The 21,691-nt window shown below is 38.1% G+C and overlaps 1 protein-coding gene across 1 annotated transcript in view; it reads right to left on the bottom strand.

The window, feature by feature from the left end:
- The window catches only part of epas1b (endothelial PAS domain protein 1b), a 111,201-nt gene that overhangs the window by 38,691 nt on the left and 50,819 nt on the right, over positions 1-21,691 (bottom strand). The window contains exon 2 of the mRNA XM_059985739.1: positions 15,953-16,143. Within this exon, the coding sequence (XP_059841722.1) occupies positions 15,953-16,143 (191 nt within the window). The remainder of the gene's footprint in view (positions 1-15,952; positions 16,144-21,691) is intronic.

The following is a 21,691-nucleotide window of genomic DNA, read 5'->3' as shown; positions in this document are numbered from 1 at the left end:
AGCATCAATGGTGGAGGAAGGGAAACACCATTCTTTGAAGGAGGAGGACATCTCTGATGTCCTGGAAAGAACAGCCCCATTCTGGGAACAGATGTATTGGAGACAAAGGAACTGAGAAAAGGGAATAATGCTTTTACATGAGACAGGGTAAGAAGTAGTATAGTCAAGATAGCCATGGGAATCGGTAGGCTTATAAAAAACATGTTGGTAGACAGTTTGTCTCTGGAGATGGAGGCAGAGAGATGAAGAAAGGGGAGAGAATTTAAGAGCAGGTGAAAGCTGGAGACATGGTTCAAAGTTCAAAGTAAATTTATTGTCAAATTACATATATGTCATCATATACAACCCTGAGATTAATTTTCTTATGGGCCTTTTCAATAAATCCATAGAATAAGAATTATGACAGAATCAATGAAAGAAAGCACCAACTTGGGCATTCCACCAGAGTGCAAAAGACATCACGCTGTGCAAATACAGAAAGAATGAAATAATTATAATAAATTAATAAGCAACAAGTATGAAAAACATAAAATGATGAGTCCTTGAAAGTGGGAACAATGGGGAACAGATGGGGAAGTGAGGTTGAGTGAAGTTATTGCCTTCACTCATTATTGCATTAAGACCCTGATGGTCGAGGGGTAATAAACCTGGTAGTGTGAGTCCTGAGGCTCCTGTACATTCTTCTTGATGGCATCAGTGAGAGGAGAGTATAGCCTGGATGGTGGGTCTCCTTGATGATGGATGCTGCTTTCCTGCAATAACACGTAGTGTAGATGTGCTAATGGAGTTGAGGGCTTTACCTGTGATGGACTGGGTCATATATCCACTACTTTTTGTAAGATTTTCCATTCAAAGGCATTGGTGTTCCCATACCAGGCTGAGATGCAGGTGCCAATGTACTCTCCACCACATATCTATAGGAGTACAGTCGGCCTTCCTTATCCATGGATTCCACATGCATGGATTCAAACTACTGTGGATCGGGAAAACCCGGATCTCTCCAGCACTCATTATTTGAGCATGTACAAACTATTTTGTCTTGTCATTATTTCCTAAACAATACAGTATAACAACTATTTACATAGCATTTACGTTGTATTAGGTATTGTAAGTAATCTAGAAATCACTTAAAAGTACATGAAGTTCCTGGGTTATGAACAAGTTCCATTCCTGAGTCCGCCTTTTAGTTGGATTTGAAGTCGGAATAGGTACATCCAGTATTATTTAGCATCAGTTAGTCAAATGTTTTTCTTAGTATATAGTACATATTTTACCCTTCTAGGCATATAATACACTTAAGAAACACTTGTATTCCAATAATTAAACCACTGCATTGCTTAGTAATAATTGTAGCTTTCATCAGGGCAGGGCCTTTCACATGCTCCATTAAAATGACCGACGGCATTTCACCTTTTTCCGATCACATTATTACTTCCACCTTACTTTCAACGTGATCGTGATTGTTTTCGTGAACAGAAACACCATGGATTCAGAACTGCACTACCAGGTCCTAATGTCCACCGCACTGAGCATGTTAAATGAAGTCCAGGGTTCCGCTGGGTCCTAAAGACCACCGCACCGAACCAGGTTAAAAAAGGGACAAGCATCCGCATTTTCCGGTATCCGTGGGGGGGGGGGGGGGGGTCTTGGAACCAATCCCCCGCAGATAAGGAGGGCCAACTGTATATCAAAGTTTTAGGTGTTATGCTGAATCTTCACAAACTGCTAAGGAAGTAGAAGTACCGCTGTGCTTTCTTTGTAATTGCCTTTTGAGCTGGGCCCAGGACAGATCCTCTGAAATGCTAACACTGAGGAACTTAAAATTGATGACCACCTCCACCTCTGATCCTCTGATGAGGACTGGATCATGGACTTCTCTTCTTGAGGTTCATAATCAGCTTTTTGATGTTGCTGACTGAGTAACAGGTTGTTGTTATGGCACCACTCAGCCAGATTTTCAATCTCTCTCCTATATGCTGATGCAGCACTACCTTTGATTCGGCCTCAGACAGCGGTGTCATCAGCAAACAGTTTGATGAAATTGGCGAGATCAGCATGGGTGCATGAAGCAGCACCAATGCAGTTGTCAATGTATCACAGAAAGAGTTGGGCAGCATTAGCAGTGGGTGTTAAACTAGGTCCCAAGAACCAATTTCAAAAGGGAGGTATAGAAATATACCGCTGCACAAGGTTAGTAAGTGACCAAATTTGGATAAAGGCAGCTGGGTTTTGAATGCACTCAAGTTTCTAGGGGTACAAGCTGGCGAGACCATTCAGGAAAGAAATCAAACTGAATGAATTTAGCAAACACACTTTGCAAGCTTAATCAGTTATAGTTTGGATTAAAAAAATAATTGCAACTCAATCATTTGATTCAGCCTTCATATGATCGACAGGAATCAAAATTTCTATTTAAACAGTTGGATTTTAAAATCTAGCTAAGATGTCAATAACAGCAATTTGGTTTACAAAAAGATATTCTATTCAAATCCTTGAAGATCTAGTTTTAAAACTTACTAGTGAGCAACTCCTGCAAGACAACATTTTTCACATTAATAAGACTCGATACCTTGGAAAGAAATTAAAACAATATTTATCATTTTAAAGTTATTTACAAGAATAAAAAGTTAATTTCTTAATCTTACTCCAGACTGTATCCAGTAGGGTTCTTCGGTCTAGTTTAACCCTTCCTGGTAATGCTCCCCAATCTAGTCATAATCATAATAGTCAAAGACAATTTGATTTCCTTATTCTTCCTTTTCATAAAAACACCAAAAATTAAGCATTGTGTGTTTTAAAATATGAATTATTTTTAATTCCGACTAACATGACAGCACAGAAATATGCATTTCCACCCATGCCAAATCATTAATCTGCCTTGTCCCATTGACCTGCACAGAACATAGTCTACCATACCTCTCCCATTTATGTACCTATCTAAATGTTTCTTTAATGTTGAAATTGAACTCGCATGACAACTTGTGCTGGCAGCTCATTCCACACTCCCATCACCCACTGAGTGAAGAAGTTTCCCACTCATGTTGCCTTTAAACATTTCACCTTTCACCCTTCACCCATAACTCCAGTTGTAGTCTCACCCAGCCCCTGTGGAAAAAGCCTATTTGCATTTACCCTATTTATACCACTCAAAATTTTGTACATCTTTTGTCCAATCTTCCCTCAGTCTTCTGTGTTCTCGGGAAAACAGTCCTAACCTGTCCCAGCAACAGCCTTGTAAATTTTCGCTGCACTTTTACTAACTTATTGACATCTCCCCTGTAGGTTGGTGACCAGAACTGCACACAATACTCCAAATTAGGCCTCAGCAGCACCTTATACAATTTCACTGTAACATCCCAATTCCTGCACTCAATACATTGATTTATAAAGGCCAATGTGCCAAAAGCCTTCTTTACGACCCTATCTACCTATGATGCCACTTTCAAGTAATTATGGGTCTGTATTCTCAGGTCCCTCTGTTCCACCACACTCCTTGTTGCTCTGCTGCTCACTGTGCAAGTCCTACCCTGGCTGGTCCTCCTGAACAGAAGCACCTCACACTTGTCTACATTAAATTCCATTTGCCATTTTTCAGCCTATTTTTCCAGCTGGTCCAGATCCCATTGCAAGTTTTGACAGTCTTCCTCACTGTCTAATACACCACCAATTTTGGTGTCATCCACAAATTTGCTGATGCAGATCGCTAATGTGAAAGACCAGAAGTAATGGACCCGGCACTGATTCCTGCAGAACACCACTAGTCACAGTTCTCTACTCAACCATCTACTACCACTCTCTGGATTTTCCCAAAAAGCCAAAGTCTATTCTAATTTACTACGTCATCTTGAATGCCAAGCAACTGAACCTTCTTCACCAACATGCCATGCAAGACCTTATCAAAAACCTTGCTAAGGCCCATGTAGAGAACATCCACTGCCTTGCCTTCATCAGCTTTCCTGGCAATTTCCTCAAAAGTTTATATATGATTGGTTAGACATGACCTACCATGCAGAAAGCCATGCTGACTATGCCTAATCAGTCCTTGTCCATCTAAATACTTGTGTACCTGGTTCCTTGGAGTATTTCCTATTGACTTTCCCACGACTGAGGTCAGGCTCGCCAGCCTATAATTTCCAGGTTTATTCTTAGGGCCTTTCTTAAACAATGGGATAATATTAACTATCCTCCAATCCTCAGGCACCTTAACAGTGGCTAAGGATGTTCTAAATATATTTCCCAGGTTCCCTGCAATTTCTGCACTAACCTCCCACAGGGTCCCAGGGAACAGCTCGTCAGGCCCTAGGAATTTATCCACCCTAATTTGTCTCAAGACAGCAAACACCTCCTCCCCTGCAATCTGTATAAGGCCCATGACCTCACTGTTGTTTTGCCATACTTCTGCAGACCCTGTGTCCATCTCCTGAGTACATTCAGATGTTAAAAATCCATTTAAGATCTCCCCCCATTTCTTTTGGCCCCACACATAGTATACCACTCTGATCTTCTAGAGGACCAATTTTATTCCTTGCTAACCTTTTACTATATATATCTGTAGAAGCGCGTTGGATTCTCCTTTACTCTTACTGCTAGAGCAACCTCATGCCTTCTTTGAGTCCTCCTGATTTCCTTCCTCAGTGTTCTCTTTCATTTCTTATACTCTTCAAGTACCTTCGTTCCTACCTGCCTATACCTGCTATGTACTTCCTTCTTTTTCTTAACTAGGGCCTCAGTATATTTTAAAAACTAAGGTTTTTTAAACCTGTTATTCTGAGAGGAACATACTAACTGTGTTGCTCTCACAATTTCACTCTTGAAGACCTCCCACTTACCAAGTACACCTTTGCCAGAAAACAACCTGCCCCAATCCGCACTTGCTAGATCCTTCCTGATACCATCAAAATTGGCCTTTCTCCAACTTAGAATCTCAACCCAAGGACCAGACCCATCCTTTTCCATAATTACTAATGAAATTATAATTACTGGATGCAAAGAGCTCGCCTACACATACTTCTATCACCTGCCCTGTCTCATTCCCTCATAGGCAATCTAGTATCACACTCTCTCTAGTTGAGACTTACATGAACTGATTAAGGAAACTTCCCTGAATACATTTGACAAACTTTTCCCATCAAGCCCTATTCTAACATTGGTCCACTCATTGTGGCCACTCTGCATAAACCTAACTTATTTTTATTGGATCTTGCCAAGTGCTTAATACCTTTGCTAGAACCCCTGCAGTTTCTCCTTGAAAACTGTTGAGCAAAATGTGGTGACTGCCCCGCTTGCTTCTTTTATACTCTATCTTCCCCTGCACAATCCAATGTATCCTCAGGAACTGTGGTAGCCAAAATGTACCAATTGCCCCTGCTCATTTCCTTTAAACTCTTTCACCCTCTATGGAATCCCATGTCTTCTCAGGGATTATGGCACACTAAAAGTGTGCCTCGCTTGCTTCTTTAAAACTCCCTCTCCCTCTATGCAATCCCATGTCACTAGAATGTGAACTCGGGATAATTAGACAGTGCTCTGAGAAGAAAATTAAAATCTGAGCGGCTACTGAAGTAGGCTAACATTAAAAGAGACAAAAATGTTTCAAGTGACTTTTCAATAATTCACTTAAAGTGCGTATAAAATTTACAAAGGACAATACTCCTCTATTTTATGCACAAGTTGTTTATCTCAAATCTCTTATTCCACAAGCTGAATCTTCTCAGTTCCACTCTACAAAGTGAATATCCTCAGACCTCAAACAGGCTATTTCCTTGTGCATCCTGGAATAACTTTGTTGCATTAACCCAGGCTGGAGCTGATAGCCCTTAGGGAATTATTACTGGCTGGGAATACAAAGAGCATAATACTTCCAACTTCATTTCAAAACTGTATTTGTCAGACATTATTTATTGAACTAACAATCCCTTGAATGCACTGAAAACTTAAAGAGTTTGTATTTTATATTCAACGCCATATTTGCACTGGATCACTTCCAAAATTATTTCAGTTTTAGCGCTTCGCACTCTACAAATACTTTGATATATGCTTTCCTTTTATAAAATAATTTAAGGTCACTTTTAGCAATTTAATACCCCTTTCTATCAAGTAAATGAGGTAGTGTTTCATTGAGCAGACAATTATCATTTGCCTGCCAGAGGAAATAAATGTGACTTCAAGGTAGCATTGAAACTTTCATTTATTTATGAATAATAACCATTTTTAAAAATAGAGCTATAAACAAACAGACTAATTGTCTGCACAGGATGTGCATGGTACTTTGGTTTGGAGCACTTTTCCATAGATGTCCCCTACCTCCCCCCCCCCCCACCCCCAGCAGTTTCCTTAAAGTGACAAGGTCCAAGACACAATCTCGTACAATAATTACTTATTGTTAATACTTCCTTTTATGGGGCCCGTGCTCTTCCAAACATGTTGAAATTTTGCAGTAAAATGTTTTCAAATCACAAATGATCAAAGCAGTTACAGACTATTCTGCTCATCTCGTCCATACCAGCTCCCTGCGAAACCAGCTCACCCCAATTCCCTATCATCTTCATAAAAGTCTGCCAATTTTTCCTTTTTGAGATAATTAACCAATTCCATTTCAAGTTTTCGAGTTGAATCAGTCAGTGCATTCCGGACTCTACCCACTTGCTTATTTAAAATATTTCTTTATATTAATTTTAGGCCTATTACCAATCAAACTTCTACAATGTCCCATCATAGAACAGTACAGCACATGAATGGGTCTTTCAGCCCACAATGTCTGTGTCAAATTTGACCAAATCTCTTCTTCCTGTATATGATCCATATCGCTCTATTCCCTGCACATTCATGTGCCTATTTAACAGCAACTTAAACACCACAATTGTATCCACTTCCACCACAATTCTGGAAGATATTCTAGGCACCTACCATTCTTTAAAAAAAAACTTACCTCACATCACCTAAAAACTTTCCCAGTCATCTTAGATGCATGTCTAGTTCACACCATTTCCACCCTGGCAATGTAATTTTTGATTGCCCACTCTATCGATACCTCTCAAAATTTTGTAATCTTCTATCAGAAATAGAAGCCTCCAGTGGTCCAACAAAAATAACCAATGTTTGTCCAACCACAAACAAGAGAAACTCTGCAGACGCTGGAAATCCAAGCAACACACACAAAATGGTGGAGGAACTCAGCAGGCCAGGCAGCATCCATTGAAAAGAGTACAGTCGACGTATCGGGCCAAGATGTCAAATTTACTCTTTTCCACAGATGGTCTCTGGCCTGCTGAGTTCTTCAAGCATTTTGTGAATGTCTGCTGAACCTCTCCTTGTAGTTCATAGCCTCTAATCCAGGCAGTATCCTGAAAAACCACTTCCCTACCCTCTCCAAAGCCTCCACATCTTTCCTGTAAAGTTCTCTACTACCACAAATATTTGAGTAGTATAAGTACATTGTTTGGTTTAGTATTCTTTCTTTGTTTAAATAATTCATTATGGTTATACATCCAAAGTATGTGAATGGCTTACGTCATCATGATGCCACATCACGATACCATATCATCAAGGTGCACACCTTGCTTAAAGTGAAAAGAAAACAGAGATGTAATTCCCAGCTCTGTGTTTGCTTTGAATTAGTTTTTCTGTTTTGGAGTTACAAATCGTAACAGTGGCAACAAGGTATTTTTTGAAATGAACCTGAAACGACTACCGACCTGTTGAAGCGCCGCAATACGTTCGAGTTTCTAAAAAAGTGCTTCGGGAGATGGTCAGAGAAAAAAATCAACACAGCATGTGCTTCTTTGGGAACATACAGAGACGTTCAAGTTTTAAAAATAAAAGCCAGAAAACGGGAGAATCCATCAATTCATAAACAGCAAGTACTGGGTGATAATAATCATAAAAAAAGAACAGAAATGGCTGGCTACATCTGAAAGATTGACACATTAGATTACACAACAGATAACAGGATATTGTATATTTAGAGGATTGAGCAGTATTTTAAAGCAACCAGAAAGGTAGATGAGAAGCAAGTTCCAATTTTGCTGAGTGTATTGGATTTAAAGGCATACTGTTTGCTTCAAAGTTTGACTGCTCCAACTAAACCAGCTGAAATAAGCTTTGTTGATATAAGATCATAGGACATAAGAGTAGAATTAGGGCATTTGGCCTGATGAGTCTGCTCCGCCATTTGATCATGGCTGATTTTCTTTCCCCCTCCTCGACCCCACTCCCCGGCCTTCTCCCCATAATCTTTGATGCTGTGCCTAACCAAGAACTTAACAAGTTTTTTACACATCTACTCCATCTAAGGCCTTTAAACATTCAAACAGTTTCAATAAGATCCTTCCTCCAAGTTCCAAAGTCAACTCCTACAACCACCACAGAGGGGGCCCCAGAACATATATACATAATTTGAGATACTGAGTTAGAGTTAATAGCCAAGCAGGGAGGAGTGTTGTGTATTTAATATTTCAGTAATATTTGAGTAATATTGTAAGTATATTATTTGATTAAGCATTCTTTGTTCAAATAATTTATTATGGTTATCTATATGAAGTATGTGAATGGCATATGTCATCACTCCACTGCATCATACGTGCACACCTTGCTTAAAATAAAATGAAACCAAGACACTATTCCTGGCTCCGTTTTTCCTTTCAATTTTTTTAATATTTTAGACTTAAAGAACATAACATGGAATTGCATTTTTGCTCTCTCTACATGAATTGAATTGAAATGACATGAATCATTTCCATCCTTCGTACAGATGAGAGAAAAAATCTTTACGTTACGTCATTCTTGAAAACGTAAGAATGAAGAATATTGATTCTGCAGATTTTATAGTTAGAGATTATTTGGAGAAGGTCAATGTTTAACCAGCGTGTGGTAAGATTACATCTCTGTCCAGCTAGAATGTTATTCAGGTCTTGTTCTTTTATGATATTAGGCAACTGTATTATCTTCATTATCTGACAAATTAAGAGTGTATTCTGCTTCTTCACGTTGATTAAGCTATTGCTATGGGTGTTTTATATATTAACTTATGAAACTTGGACATGACTGGCAAGGTGAATATTTACTGGCCAACCCTAATTTAAATAAACAAAGAGGAAGAAAAAGTGAAGGGAAATTGAAAAGTACAAAAACTAGAAATATTTTATGTATTTAAAAGTTGGTTTAATTTAGTTATTGTCATTATCACTTTAACATTATTAAAGTGTCATTGTATTGTATTATATTGCTGTTATTGTATTGTCATTATCACTTTAACATTAAGAATTGTACTGGATAAGAAAATCAAGTGAATGCACATAAAGATTCAACATTCATTGCTTAATGTCATTCTCTGCACATAGGTGTAAATAAGAATGAAATATTTGTTACTCCAGATCTGATGCAGCACAAAGAAAGATATAGAACAGAATAAATATAAATACATGAGATAGCTTATATATATATAGACTGATTGCTTGTCAATAAGGTGACAGACAGGAAATAAAGGATAAACAGAAGAAACATGAAATATGTATGAAATTTTATTCTGCACTCTATATCACATGAAAATTTTTTTTGAAATTTTGACTATCAAAAGTTTTAAATATAAGTGTCATTCTTCTTGATGTCAGCTGCATATGATTTTGTGTGATGTTTCTATATGACACAGATTAGCACAAAGTCTTTACTTTTACAGAACAGATCAGTATGCCTTTATTTTTAACTCTGATACACCAAGTTAGAGTTTAAAATAGGCTGAGTGATTAAGGCGTTAATGAAATCCATCGCATTCAGTGAAATATCTTTCCAGGCACATTAGGAGAACCATTTCAGAAAAGAGCTTGTTTTAAATAATTATCTTTTTTATATATATTTTTTAATTTATTAAACCCATTAAGGTTTGCTAACATTCCCTCTCCCCAACCCCATCAGGTATGGAACTTATCCTTGCAAATACCTATGATTTACTGCCACAGTTTTCATGTTTAGGGACAATTGCATTAAAAGAATTTAAAGGGTTTGCATGTAGAGATATTCCCCAAATTTATAGCAATTATTCCAAAAGGCCAAAAGGCAGATGTTTCCCCTAAGTAACAGTCTTGTGGGAGTGGAATAAACAAAACAAAATTCAGTGGTTTGGGCCTACTTTGTTCTGGTTCTTTAAGGTGGTTATAGCCAGGAGAAGTACTGAGGATAAGCTCCCACTACCTATTAAATGCTCCCAATGGCGTGCACCTCTAACAGCCTCTGACAACCAAGTCCAGCTCCTGGCCTTCACATGTGGTGTAGCTACCAAGTCTTGTGAAACTATTTCTACTGACAGGAGAAAGGGCAAAGGTTGATTATTGGTGCTTTAAAACCAGTTGCTTCAGGCAGATGTGCTCATCAGCAGCAGCTTGCAGCTCATCTAGGATAAGGAAAACTCTGATCTCAAACTTTCGCTGCCTTGCGGCTACACCCACTCACGAGGAAGACTTTGAGAGTAAACCCTGAAGGAAAATACGGAGCTGGAGTCCCTAAGTCAGTTCAATGCTGACCGGCATCTCCAGCAGCTCTGCTGGTGCCAAACAGCATGGGCTTCTGCTGTTCCTTTTGGTTTGTCAGATGCATGGAGAAGGGGAGATTGCTACATGGACAACAGCTGATCTCCATATTGTATTGCCCTGGCTTGCATATCTAGCAGGCAACATCTATGGTCGACCCTGACCAACGGAAATCTCAGAGTTTTCTTATAATTCAAAGAGTATCCAATTAGTTGAAGGCATTTAATTAGAATTATAAAATTATTTTTGTTTCCATTTCATCAACATGCTCAAGCATTACTCTGCAGTTAATGTAATACGATTGTTGGCAGTGATTTTTAGTTTTACCTGCTTCAGTCAATGACATTGCCATGATAACAAATGTTGACAAAAATAGGATGAGCAAGAAAAATTCTTTGCATTTTTGTTTTACTTTCTTCTTTTAGATTTGACATACTTGATGTCTGTATTTGGTCAATAATAGAATTGGATTGGGTTACATCTTTACTGTATCACTGCCTTCAGAGTGAATAGAAACGGTGTCCTTGTTGATGGGTTTTATACGTTTAGGAATTTGATAAATACTGTCACTGATTTATAGCTGTTGTGATTTTGAAGCTTCAGGAAATGGTTGCTTATGACTAACAATTCTAATCTTTGGATCATTATTAATTTAAGTGAATTCGAACTGTCATTGTTCTCCTTTACCTTCACTTATCAAAGACAAAATGGAGCTCATCAGAATGAAAAGGAAACACTATTTTTAGTCCAGATAGGATAAGAATAAAATTTAGGAGAGAACGGAAATCGAAATAGAAACAAACATTTCTTGTAAGAACTCTATGATGTAGGCATGTTAAACCAATTCTTCATTTTCCAATTACACCATGTACCTTTTGTGCGGGACATGGCCGTATTTGAAAACCATTGTTCCAGTTGATTTCCTGTGATATTAATCTCAATCCAGTCACTAATTCAGGAGCCACAGTTCCTTCCATTGAATTTCTTCCCTCCCCACATTCTCAAGTCATTTCTACATCGGGCCAAACCAACTAGCACAGATATGTTTCGAGCAACTAGGACATTTTCTGATTTCTGAAACAATTATTCTTAGGTGTTGAATCAAACCTTATAAAAATAGATATAAATTCTACAAACTAATACTTATTTCTTTAAACTGATAGGATAATCCCAATCTATTAATGTTTGGTGTCAGTAGTAAATAAGCAGTCTTGCTTTATACTATTGCAGTCTTAAGTCCTGTGTTATGAATTGCAACTTCACAATGTCCAAAGACAAGAACTGTACTAAGCAGTGATCAGAGGCCCCCTTCCTCCACCACATGAAGAGTCTGCCACCATTTATGCATGTTTGTGTTCAAAGAAAGACTACATGTTTGAGACTTGCAGACCTGTACTTTATATGTCTTAAGTAACAGACCACATTCTTTCTGAAGTTCAACATTCAAAATTGACCTTCATAAATGTTGGAGCAGCTCACATAAAATGCTGGAGGAACTCAGCAGGTCAGGCAGCACTTATGGATGGGAATAAACAGTCGACTTTGCGAATTGAAACCCTTCATCAGGACTGAAGGTCTCAGCCCAAAAGGTTGACCATTATTTCCCTTCATAGATACTGCCTGACTTGCTGAGTTCCTCCAGCATTTTATGTGCGTTGCTCTAGATTTCCAGCATCTGCAGAATCTCTTGTGTTCATAATACTGGAGACAGTCTTACTGAGTACACTGCTGTCAGGCTGTGAGGAACAATAATTTGGCAATCATTTATCCCCACATACATCATAGAGATATTAGCTATACTATTTAACTAATGCATTTAAAATTTTCTCCCAAGTTGAAATGAATGAATGCCTGAAGTCTTGAAACTTTAATTTCTAAGTTCCTTTCAATTAAGTTGCTATTAATGATTTAAAACTAATTAGCTATAATTTTGGGGTTAAATAACTACTCTTCTGCAGTAAATCTTCTCTAATAATGGCACTTATTTTAAAAACAAGCAAATGTTTTTGATTCAGGGAAATTAGTGGCTGAAGATTTCAAAAGGATCTATTATTTTAAATAGTAATTGATTCTTATCACAGCTACCCTAATGTTTAACCAATGGAGTCCATTTTAAGATTCCACACTAATGGCCAATGTTCATTTATAATCAACCATGAAAACTGCTGGTTTTTTCCCCCCAAGAAAGATTTATTCAACACCTAGATTCTTAGCTGCAGTGAAATGTGCAGGATTTTGAAAATTTGATTGGCCCAGTCAGTGTATTTTGAAGAAAAAGTATCCCCCTCTTCTCCGGTGGGATGAGGGAGTGGTGGGTGGGGGAATTAAGGAGGGAGTGATAAGTTATTGCATCACCATTACACTCGGTTGATGCCTGCCCTTCTGTGTGTCTTCTGATTGGTTTTTTCCCGCAGATGAGATTGGAAATACTTCTTTTTTTAAAAAGGAACTATCCTCAAAGATCTCACCATCCAAGTGAAAAAGCAAATTCACTACCAGTCTTGTGCACTGAATTCAATGCTCATATTATGATCTCATCTGCACTGGGGAAAACAAATGCAGGTCACGCAATCTCCTTGTGGAACACCTGCATTTAGTCTACATGGGCAAACCTGAACTTCAGGTTGCTGCTATTTAAATTCTCCATCCAACTTCCGCTCAAATATTTATCTCTGCCCACCTGCGCAATTGTATTGAGATACAGCACAGAACCAGAATCAGGTTTACTATCACCGATGTAGGTCGTGAAATGTGTTATTTTCTGGCAGCTAAAGCTTGAGGAACAGCCTCATTTCCATCTGGATTCAGTGACTAATTTCAAAGTAAATTCAGAATTCAAAGAAAATTTATTATCAAAGTAGATATATGTCCCCAAATATGACCATGAGAGTTAATGAGATCAAGTAATTTATTTTCTCTGAGCAGGTGTATTTCAGCTCAATTTTCACCCCTTTACTAGCACTTCAACATATTTCACTGTTTGTGCTTTATCATTTTATCAACAAGATATCTCCATGGCAATCCTGACCTTGCCCTGATGGACACATTCCTTTGTCCTCAACATCTTTCTTTGCAAATTAAACTTCTTTCACTCTTTTTTCCCAGTTCTGACAAAGGGTCCTTGCCCCGAACCATTAAGTCAGCTTCTCTTTCCACTGTTTCTATCGGACTTGGCTAAATGTTGCCAGCATTTTCTGGCTTTGGTTCAAAGGTACATTTAATGTCTGCGAGTTGTACACAATATACATCCCGAAACACTGTACCCTTTCTTTTAATTCTGTCACTACCGCATTCTGCTCCTATGTCTTATGGCCTAATACCTTTTGATATGGGTCAAAAAGATGGTAAAGTGGAAGAGTTGGGTTTCAGTCTATATGTGAAAACAGACATATTTTCTGATGACGTGATCAATAACAACAGGTAGACAAGAAACAGGTGTGCTGGTGGGGTCACAAAGGAAGGAGCCTTTACATGCATCAAACGGAACAGTCGGGATAGAGAAGCCTTTCACTTTGGATATTAGGAAATGAGTCACCTCAATTTATTCAACTACATCATTGATATTTCTCAGATCAAATAAGCATGGAATACCTCAGTCAGCATATAAAACATTAGACATTTTCTTAACTATTAGAAATATGGCTCTAAGTCATTTAGCCCAATCACTGGTTAAAAAAAAACTACCACAGGAAGAAAAAATACATGGCGTCCTCTACTGTACCCGGTGCTCCAAGTGTGGTCTCCTCTACACTGGTGAGAACCAACATAGATTGAATGACTGCTACACTGAACGCTATTGTCTGAAACAAAGGAAAGATTTCCCGATGCCACCCAATTCAATGCAACTTTCCACTCCTATTCCGACATGTTGGTCCATGCCCTCCTCTACTCCTATGATGAGGCCACACTCAGGTTGGAGGAGCAACACCTCACATGACATCTGGTTAGCCTCCAACCTGATGGCATTAACAACTGATTACTCTAACTTCAGGTAATTTCTCCCCCTCCCCTTTCTTTCTTTTACCATTCCCCAGACTGGCTCCTCTCTCACCCTTTCTCTTCTCCTCACCTGCCCATCAGCTCTCTCTGGTTCCCTTCCTCCTTCCCTTTCTCCCATGATCCACTATCTATTTATTGATTGCAGCTACACCCAGGTCTGCAGGTGCAAATAGAGGCCTCCAGGGAGGAATGAAATATTAGTGGAAAAATCACCTGCAGACTGGTAATCACACTAACCCGTGCTCTATTTGCACCTGCAGACCTGGGTGTAGCTGCAATCAATAAATTATTATTTAAGAGGATTGTGGTTACACATTTCAGTACTCCAAGCTAACAGTCAATATGAACTCTTAAAAACAGCCTGAAGGGCTCACGGGCTTTTGCCAGTTGGATCAAAGATTGTCTGCTTAACTACCTCTAATGAGGCTTAACTCTCCTTTCCCTTGCACCATGGGGCCAAATATTCTCCAATGATCCACTGTCCTATCATTGAAAGCAAAAATGTAAAATAAAAACAAAATCAATCATGTTCTTATTCCATTATCAAATGTATTTCATATTTGTGGCAATATTTTTTTAATAAAAGGCATACAGAAGCAGCCTGAAGATGGAAAACTGAGATTGAAGGAGAAAGTTGTAATAACACCAGCAATATTTTGGAACTTTAGACCTGGACTGTATTTCTTTAGTATAAGCTGTTGGTGCACTTTGTACTGAGGGCAAACTTTTAATCTTTGTTTTTGCTTTTAGGGGGTAATTTTACAATTTTCAACAAAAGCAATAACAAAGAGGGACTCTGAATTCAAGCCACATGTAATCAGGAAAGGAGCTGGTCAAGCACTTGTGGAATTCTGTCTAGGGAACTCAAAGGGCAGAAACCTGCTGCAGGTATATTTCTATGAGCCTCCAAAGTGAGCAAGCTTCCAGCATACCAATCACCAATAAAATTAGAAAGCTTCCTCTTTATTTTTCTGTACCTGACCTTTGCATCTACGTTCATATATGATTGATGTGCTATCCCCACAAAAATAATCTGCACTTCCACATCTGGGCCTTTTTAGGATCTTTGTTTCCCAGGTGGAGTAGCATCAGATTCTGGCAACTTTCCAGAGCATGTCTCAGAGAATTCTCACAAACTTCTACGTTCACTTCAGTAGTTTTTCCTATGTGGAGGGCTGCAGTGGAATCCTCAGTGACATGTAATAGCATGAAATTCTCAGTACAGTTCTACAAAGTGGCACATTATCCACAGCTGGCTTATAATGACCACATTTTTCCATGGGAACTTTGACAGTTCCAAGTCTCCTGTAAATTGATGCAAAATTAAGTGACTTAGAGTTTTAATTTCTATAGGAGAGAACTTGCTGTGTATCACGAGTGCATGTAATTATTTGTACATTGTGTTACTGCCAGGCATTTTATGATACTCTTACCCGAGTCCAAAAGTTTGCGGGTTCGTAGGAAACTGATGGTCAGGCGCATGATAGAAGCTTTGTCCAGGTGTGTGCTGACATTATGGGGCAGCGGCAGCTGGTGAGCCAGTTCATAGAACACCTCAGTCTCTTTACTCCTTCTGTATCTTGCTGCATCTCTCGATTTTTCCTTCCTCCTCTCCGAGTTACTTCTGAAAGTTAAAACGTAGAGTTTAAAATCAAGATTCTAATTCAAGAAATTTTACACAATGTCATTCATTGTAGCATAAATCACATCTTAAGTTGGAGATTTAAGTTTGCTGGACTTCTCAAATTAACGTTCACAGTGGTTGAATTGTCGTCACCAGTCAGTGCACCCCTCACTCAAGTACTCATTCACTTGTTAAGAATTTCCTTTATGCATTTGAGCACATGGTCCAATTTGTACTTGAGATGCACACAACTCGAAAAGGAGGCTGGAAAATTTACAATAATCAGATTAATGTAGCTACGTGACATTTTTTTCATTAAATCTGGCAAGATTGGAAAATGAATGACATATTGACCATTTTTATCTGTGCTGTTCAGAACATAGCCCTTCCATGTAGGTGGATCACTTATACACCTTGCCTGGTGTTAATTCAAAAAAAAATAGTTGGGCTATGCAAAACTGAAGAGCTACCTGGTTTAATTGTCCCTTGGGAAGCAAAGACAAAAATCTACATCTGTAACTTGCACACAGAAGAAAAGTTCACAAAATCTAAGTTTATATTAATATATTTTCTTGTCACATCACATGACATGTATGTGGGGAAAGAGCTTTTGGTTTCTACTGATAATAGGTGTGGTTCAGTGATAAGCTAATATCACATATAAAATTACTGTTAAAGAATTAGTAGGTTTACCCTTTTCAAGAGTTCCAAGAACTCACAAGAGACACACATATACTACGTAAAACATGTTTTAACTTCAGAAAAACAACACTTACTACACTTAATTGGAGCATTCTCCACACCTGCCATCTTTATTGCCAAGCAAGTTTCTCAATTAGGTGCTAATTAGTGTTGAATAACATTTATGCCATGGGTCTTCAGAAGAATGAAGCTAACTAAACATTTAATGTGAATACCCAGATAAAATGAACATTATTACATCATTCTTAACCACATTTAGACTCAGGTCAAAGAACTTAAAAGGACAATGACAGAACTCCTTGTTCAGTCAAATCTTGCCTTCAGTTATTGGCTCGGAACAACAGCAAATAAAGTCAGTATTCACTGCCTTTCATCTGCAAAACTGCCACCTTGCATTTGCACATGATGCTGTTAAAAGCAGAAATCCAGTTGTGATCGATGTATTCTTCCATGAAGTTCATATTAGATAACTGATCATTAAATCGACAAGAACTTTTTAAAAAATTATTTCTTCAGAAGACATAGAAATTAGTCCATTTGGTGGGTGGGCCATTACTGACATTTTAACAGCACATTGAAAACGTAATTTGAAATCACCTCTCCCACCCTAAAAATTAATATTGTTCACATGGCTTACATATGCTTTCAGATAATTTATTATCAGAACCAGGTTTAATATCACTGATACATGTCATGAAATCTGTTGTTTTGCAGCAGCAGTACAGTGCAATACTTAAAAAAGCTATAAATTACAATAAATTGTATATCCGTAAATTAAATAAGTACAAGAAGAGAGCAAAATTAGTGAGGCAGTTTTCATGGGTTGGTTCATTGTCTGTTCAGAAATCTGGAACCTGTGTGGGGAGAGGGGGAGAAGCTGCCCCTAAAGCATTCAGTGTTTCTTTAGGCTCCTATAGCTCGTTGCCGATGGCAGTAATGAGAAGAGGGTATGTCCTAGGTGATGGGGTCCTTAATGATGGATGCCGCCCTTTTGAAGATGTCTTCAATACTGCGAAGGCTAGTACACATGGTCAAGCTGGGCAGAGCAGCAGAAGTCATTGAAGAGATGTTGCTTCCAATCCGTGGTCTCTGGTGAGGAAGTCAAGGATACAATTGCAGGGGGGGTACAAAGGCCCATCTTTTGAATCTTGTTGGTTAGTACCAAGGGTGCAAAGGTATTGAATGCTGAGCTGTAATCAATAAACAACAGCCTGGCATAGGTATTGCTGTCATCCAGGTGGACCAAGACAAAGTGGAGAGGCAGGGAGTTAATTTTCAGATCATTTGTAAATGCCATGGTCTTAAAAATAATAAAGAAAAGCAGTTTATGGTATTTCTAAACCAAGTCCTCTGTATACCGTAATCTATGCTTTCCATAAAACATTTAAAGTGAAATTAATTTTATTTTCTACTTTGCAAACTGTGATAAACTCTGCTGATTGGCTGTTCAACCACCTTAGTGTATCATCAATTTTGTAAGGCAATACTAGATCTACGGATAAGGCAAATGACTGAAATCGTTTTGGGAAAGAAGAACTCAATGGCACAATTATCATGAGTAGGTTCGTCAAGTTCAGCGGTCAATGTGATCACTTGTTACAAAATCAAGCCTTGTTTCTCCATTCTTGAAATTACCTGTGCTATCCCTTGCCTACAACTGTTTTCATGTATTCCTGAAAGCCAGAAACAGTAATCGTTCCTTATTTCCTGTGTCAGAATGAATCAAAATCTTCAACCTTCTGAATACATTCCCAATCTCGAAAATTACCCCTTGAAATTTTGAAAGTAACTTTGCCAAAGAGAGAAGGGAATCCAAGCCACTACCAGCATATCAAATTAAAAATTATGATGTTTGTTTTCTTGAGAAAATGTCAATTAATGAGACAAACTTGAATCATAATTAGGAATTGGATTAGCCTTGCTGAGTGTTCTGTCTGTTTTAAAAATACTTTCTTCCCTATAGCACAGACTATCTGATAGATAATTCCACCCAGGGTTTATTTACCAGGCAGAGATGGAAAATACTTTGTAAACCTCTTCTGTCATTAATATAATTGTGTAATCTTTTGTGTAATCTTTCAGTGATTATCCCAGTAAGAGTTTTAATGACCTTGTGAGTGAAATCCTTAAGCCTATTACCAGTCCTCAGAACATTGTAGATCATTTCCTTTCAGCTTAAGGTGGCTTTTCATAAACTTAAGGAAGTCTGCAGATGCTGAAAATCAAAGCAGCGCACACACAATACTGGAGAAACTCAGCAAGTCAGGCAGCATATGCTTTTTTTTCCTGTTCATTTATACTCAAAAATAAAGAACTGGCAAAAGATGTGACTAATCATGAAAATGTAGTTGGTGTAATTCAGTGCCTTTACATTAAACCTGCTAATTTCCTTTTAATATTCAAAAGGTTTTATTTAACTTACAGGATGAGAGAAAAAAATCCTTTTTTAATGATATATATATGGTGGAATTACTGAAACCAACAAAAATTCTGTTGGTACCACATAGAACAATATCTAACAAAGATACCTAGCAATATTCAAAGTCATGAATATATAAGTATTTAGAAAGTATTTATGATCCACCATGTTGGTTTGTATTTTGCCACTCAAAATCAAAAGAAAATTACTTTAAAACCTGCATAACAAAACTGATAAGATAGATGTACACAAATATTAGGAAATCATGCAGCCCTCAATGACATTCTACCACATACTGTGACAGGTTTTCCTTTCTTCTAGATAGCCTGAAATTCAGGATTGTAGTCTTAGAACAAAGGGTGGTGTGTTGGGAGGGAATAAGAGTCATTTGGGACAGAGATAAGAAATTATTTCAATTGTATTGCCATGGAGCATAGAAATTTATTGCCAGTAAGATATGGGTGATTGGTAACAATATGTTTCTCCTCCCTTCAACCTAATTTCCAGCACTTTTTTTTCTTGGATTTTTTTTGCAGTTTGAAAGTTCACCTGCTGAACAGAAAATGAAAGGTGATAAAAGAAAGATAAGGTAAGAAAATGATTGGGATAAACAAGGCCCCAGTTGAACCAGCTGCTGTGTCAACAGTCCTTGAGAACCACCTCACATTCAGTAGCCCCCACTCCTGATCATTTCCCCTACTGGTACCAATACCACAGAGAAATGTTTTTAGACACCAATAAAACTGACTTTCAGTCAGAACAGTTAACTGGTTGGCAAGCAGTCTTCATTGTACACGTGTGTATTGATAATTTCCATCTGGTTCTCTTGATCCTTCGTCTAACAATGCAGGAATCAGAGAAATCTATAGTGATCAATGGGCTCACCCTTTCCTGTTTAGTTGCAACAGGGGCTTCAGAATTTAACTAGTAATCCCGTTGACTAGTGAAGGTAAAACTGGATAATAAACACAATGCTCTCATTCCTCATTTATTGCTCTGGGCTTGTTTTGTACTTAGCAATACCAGGACTTGGGAAGTATTAATAGGAGGAAGAGAGGAAGTCATTAAGATTGTCGATGTGGTGGACCTCAAACAGACCTCTCCCTGTTGCTGTTCCAGATCAATGCAGAGAGAAAAATTAAATAACAATATGTTGATGTCCTGAAACAACTCCTTCCAAAGTAGAATGCCCTTAGAGATCCTATCTGTGGAACTTGTTTGTAATGTGTAGCTGTTGTGGAGTTACAAGTAGACAAGAGGAGATAATACTCACTGAAGACTGTCATGCTGCATCAAGGAACATTGGCGTTGCTATTCCTAAATTACAGGGTGCACGTACTCTCAGAGGAAGAGGCAAGGTGCCACTCTATATTCCTTTCGTGATGTTGCTTCCTCTGCATCAACATGGATTATAGGAATTTAAAGTAAGAAAATAGTACAACACTCAGTAGCTCAGGTACAAAATATAGACAGAAAAGTAGCAGTTACACTTCAGGTCAATGACCCTTCCGATCAATACCACCAACCCAAACGCTAGCCAGTTCCTGTAGAAAGGACGTGGATGCTTTAAAGAGGGGCAGAAGAGATTTACCAGAATGCTGTCTGGATTAGAGAGCATCATAAGGAAAGAATGAGTGAGCTATGGCATTTCTCTTCAGAATGAAGATTGATAAGAGGTGACTTGACAGAGGTGCACAAGATGATAAGCAGCATAGATCAAGTAGATGTTCAGAGCCTTTCCCAGAGTGGAAATGGCTAATAAGAGGGTGATATTTTCAAGCTAATTGAAAGAAAGTATTGGGGGCGAGGGGAGGATGTCTAAGTTTTTTTTTAAAAAACACAGGAAGTGCTCAGTTTGATTAACAATTGTCAGGGGTGGTGGTAAAGGCAGATGCATCAAGGACATTTACAAGCCTTTTAGGCACATGGATAACAGAAGAATTAAGGGCTATGGAGTAGGAAAGGTTCAATTGATGAGAGTAGATTAAAAGGATGGCAGAACATTGTGAGCCAAAGGGCTTGTACTGTGTTATGTTCTATGGTCAAAACAGTTTCTCTCACTCACTTTCACAGCTGCTGCCTGACATTTTTTTAAAATAATTTCAGATTTCTAACAATATTTTGCACTGTAATGGTATGAGGTAATCCTGAGAGATCCTTGCATTTTTGGCATTATTTGTAATGCAAACAATTATTTGACAGTACATTAGGGAATTGATATTCATTTCCACAAATTAAAATAAAATTTATAGCTTCACACTCTCACTAATTCTATATTTTCATTGGAGTCAAATATGTTTGAAAATTATTAAAATCATATCAAAAGAGCCAAAGTTTACTCATTGGAATGTCTTCTTTCTGTTGCAACAATAATGACGAACTTATTCATGACATCGCCTACGAAAGCACAGTTCTGTAATTGCTAAT

The sequence above is a fragment of the Hypanus sabinus genome, chromosome 12 (assembly GCF_030144855.1).
Source record: "Hypanus sabinus isolate sHypSab1 chromosome 12, sHypSab1.hap1, whole genome shotgun sequence".
NCBI classification, from domain to species: Eukaryota; Metazoa; Chordata; class Chondrichthyes; order Myliobatiformes; family Dasyatidae; genus Hypanus; species Hypanus sabinus.
This window is presented reverse-complemented; position numbering and strand designations above follow the sequence as displayed.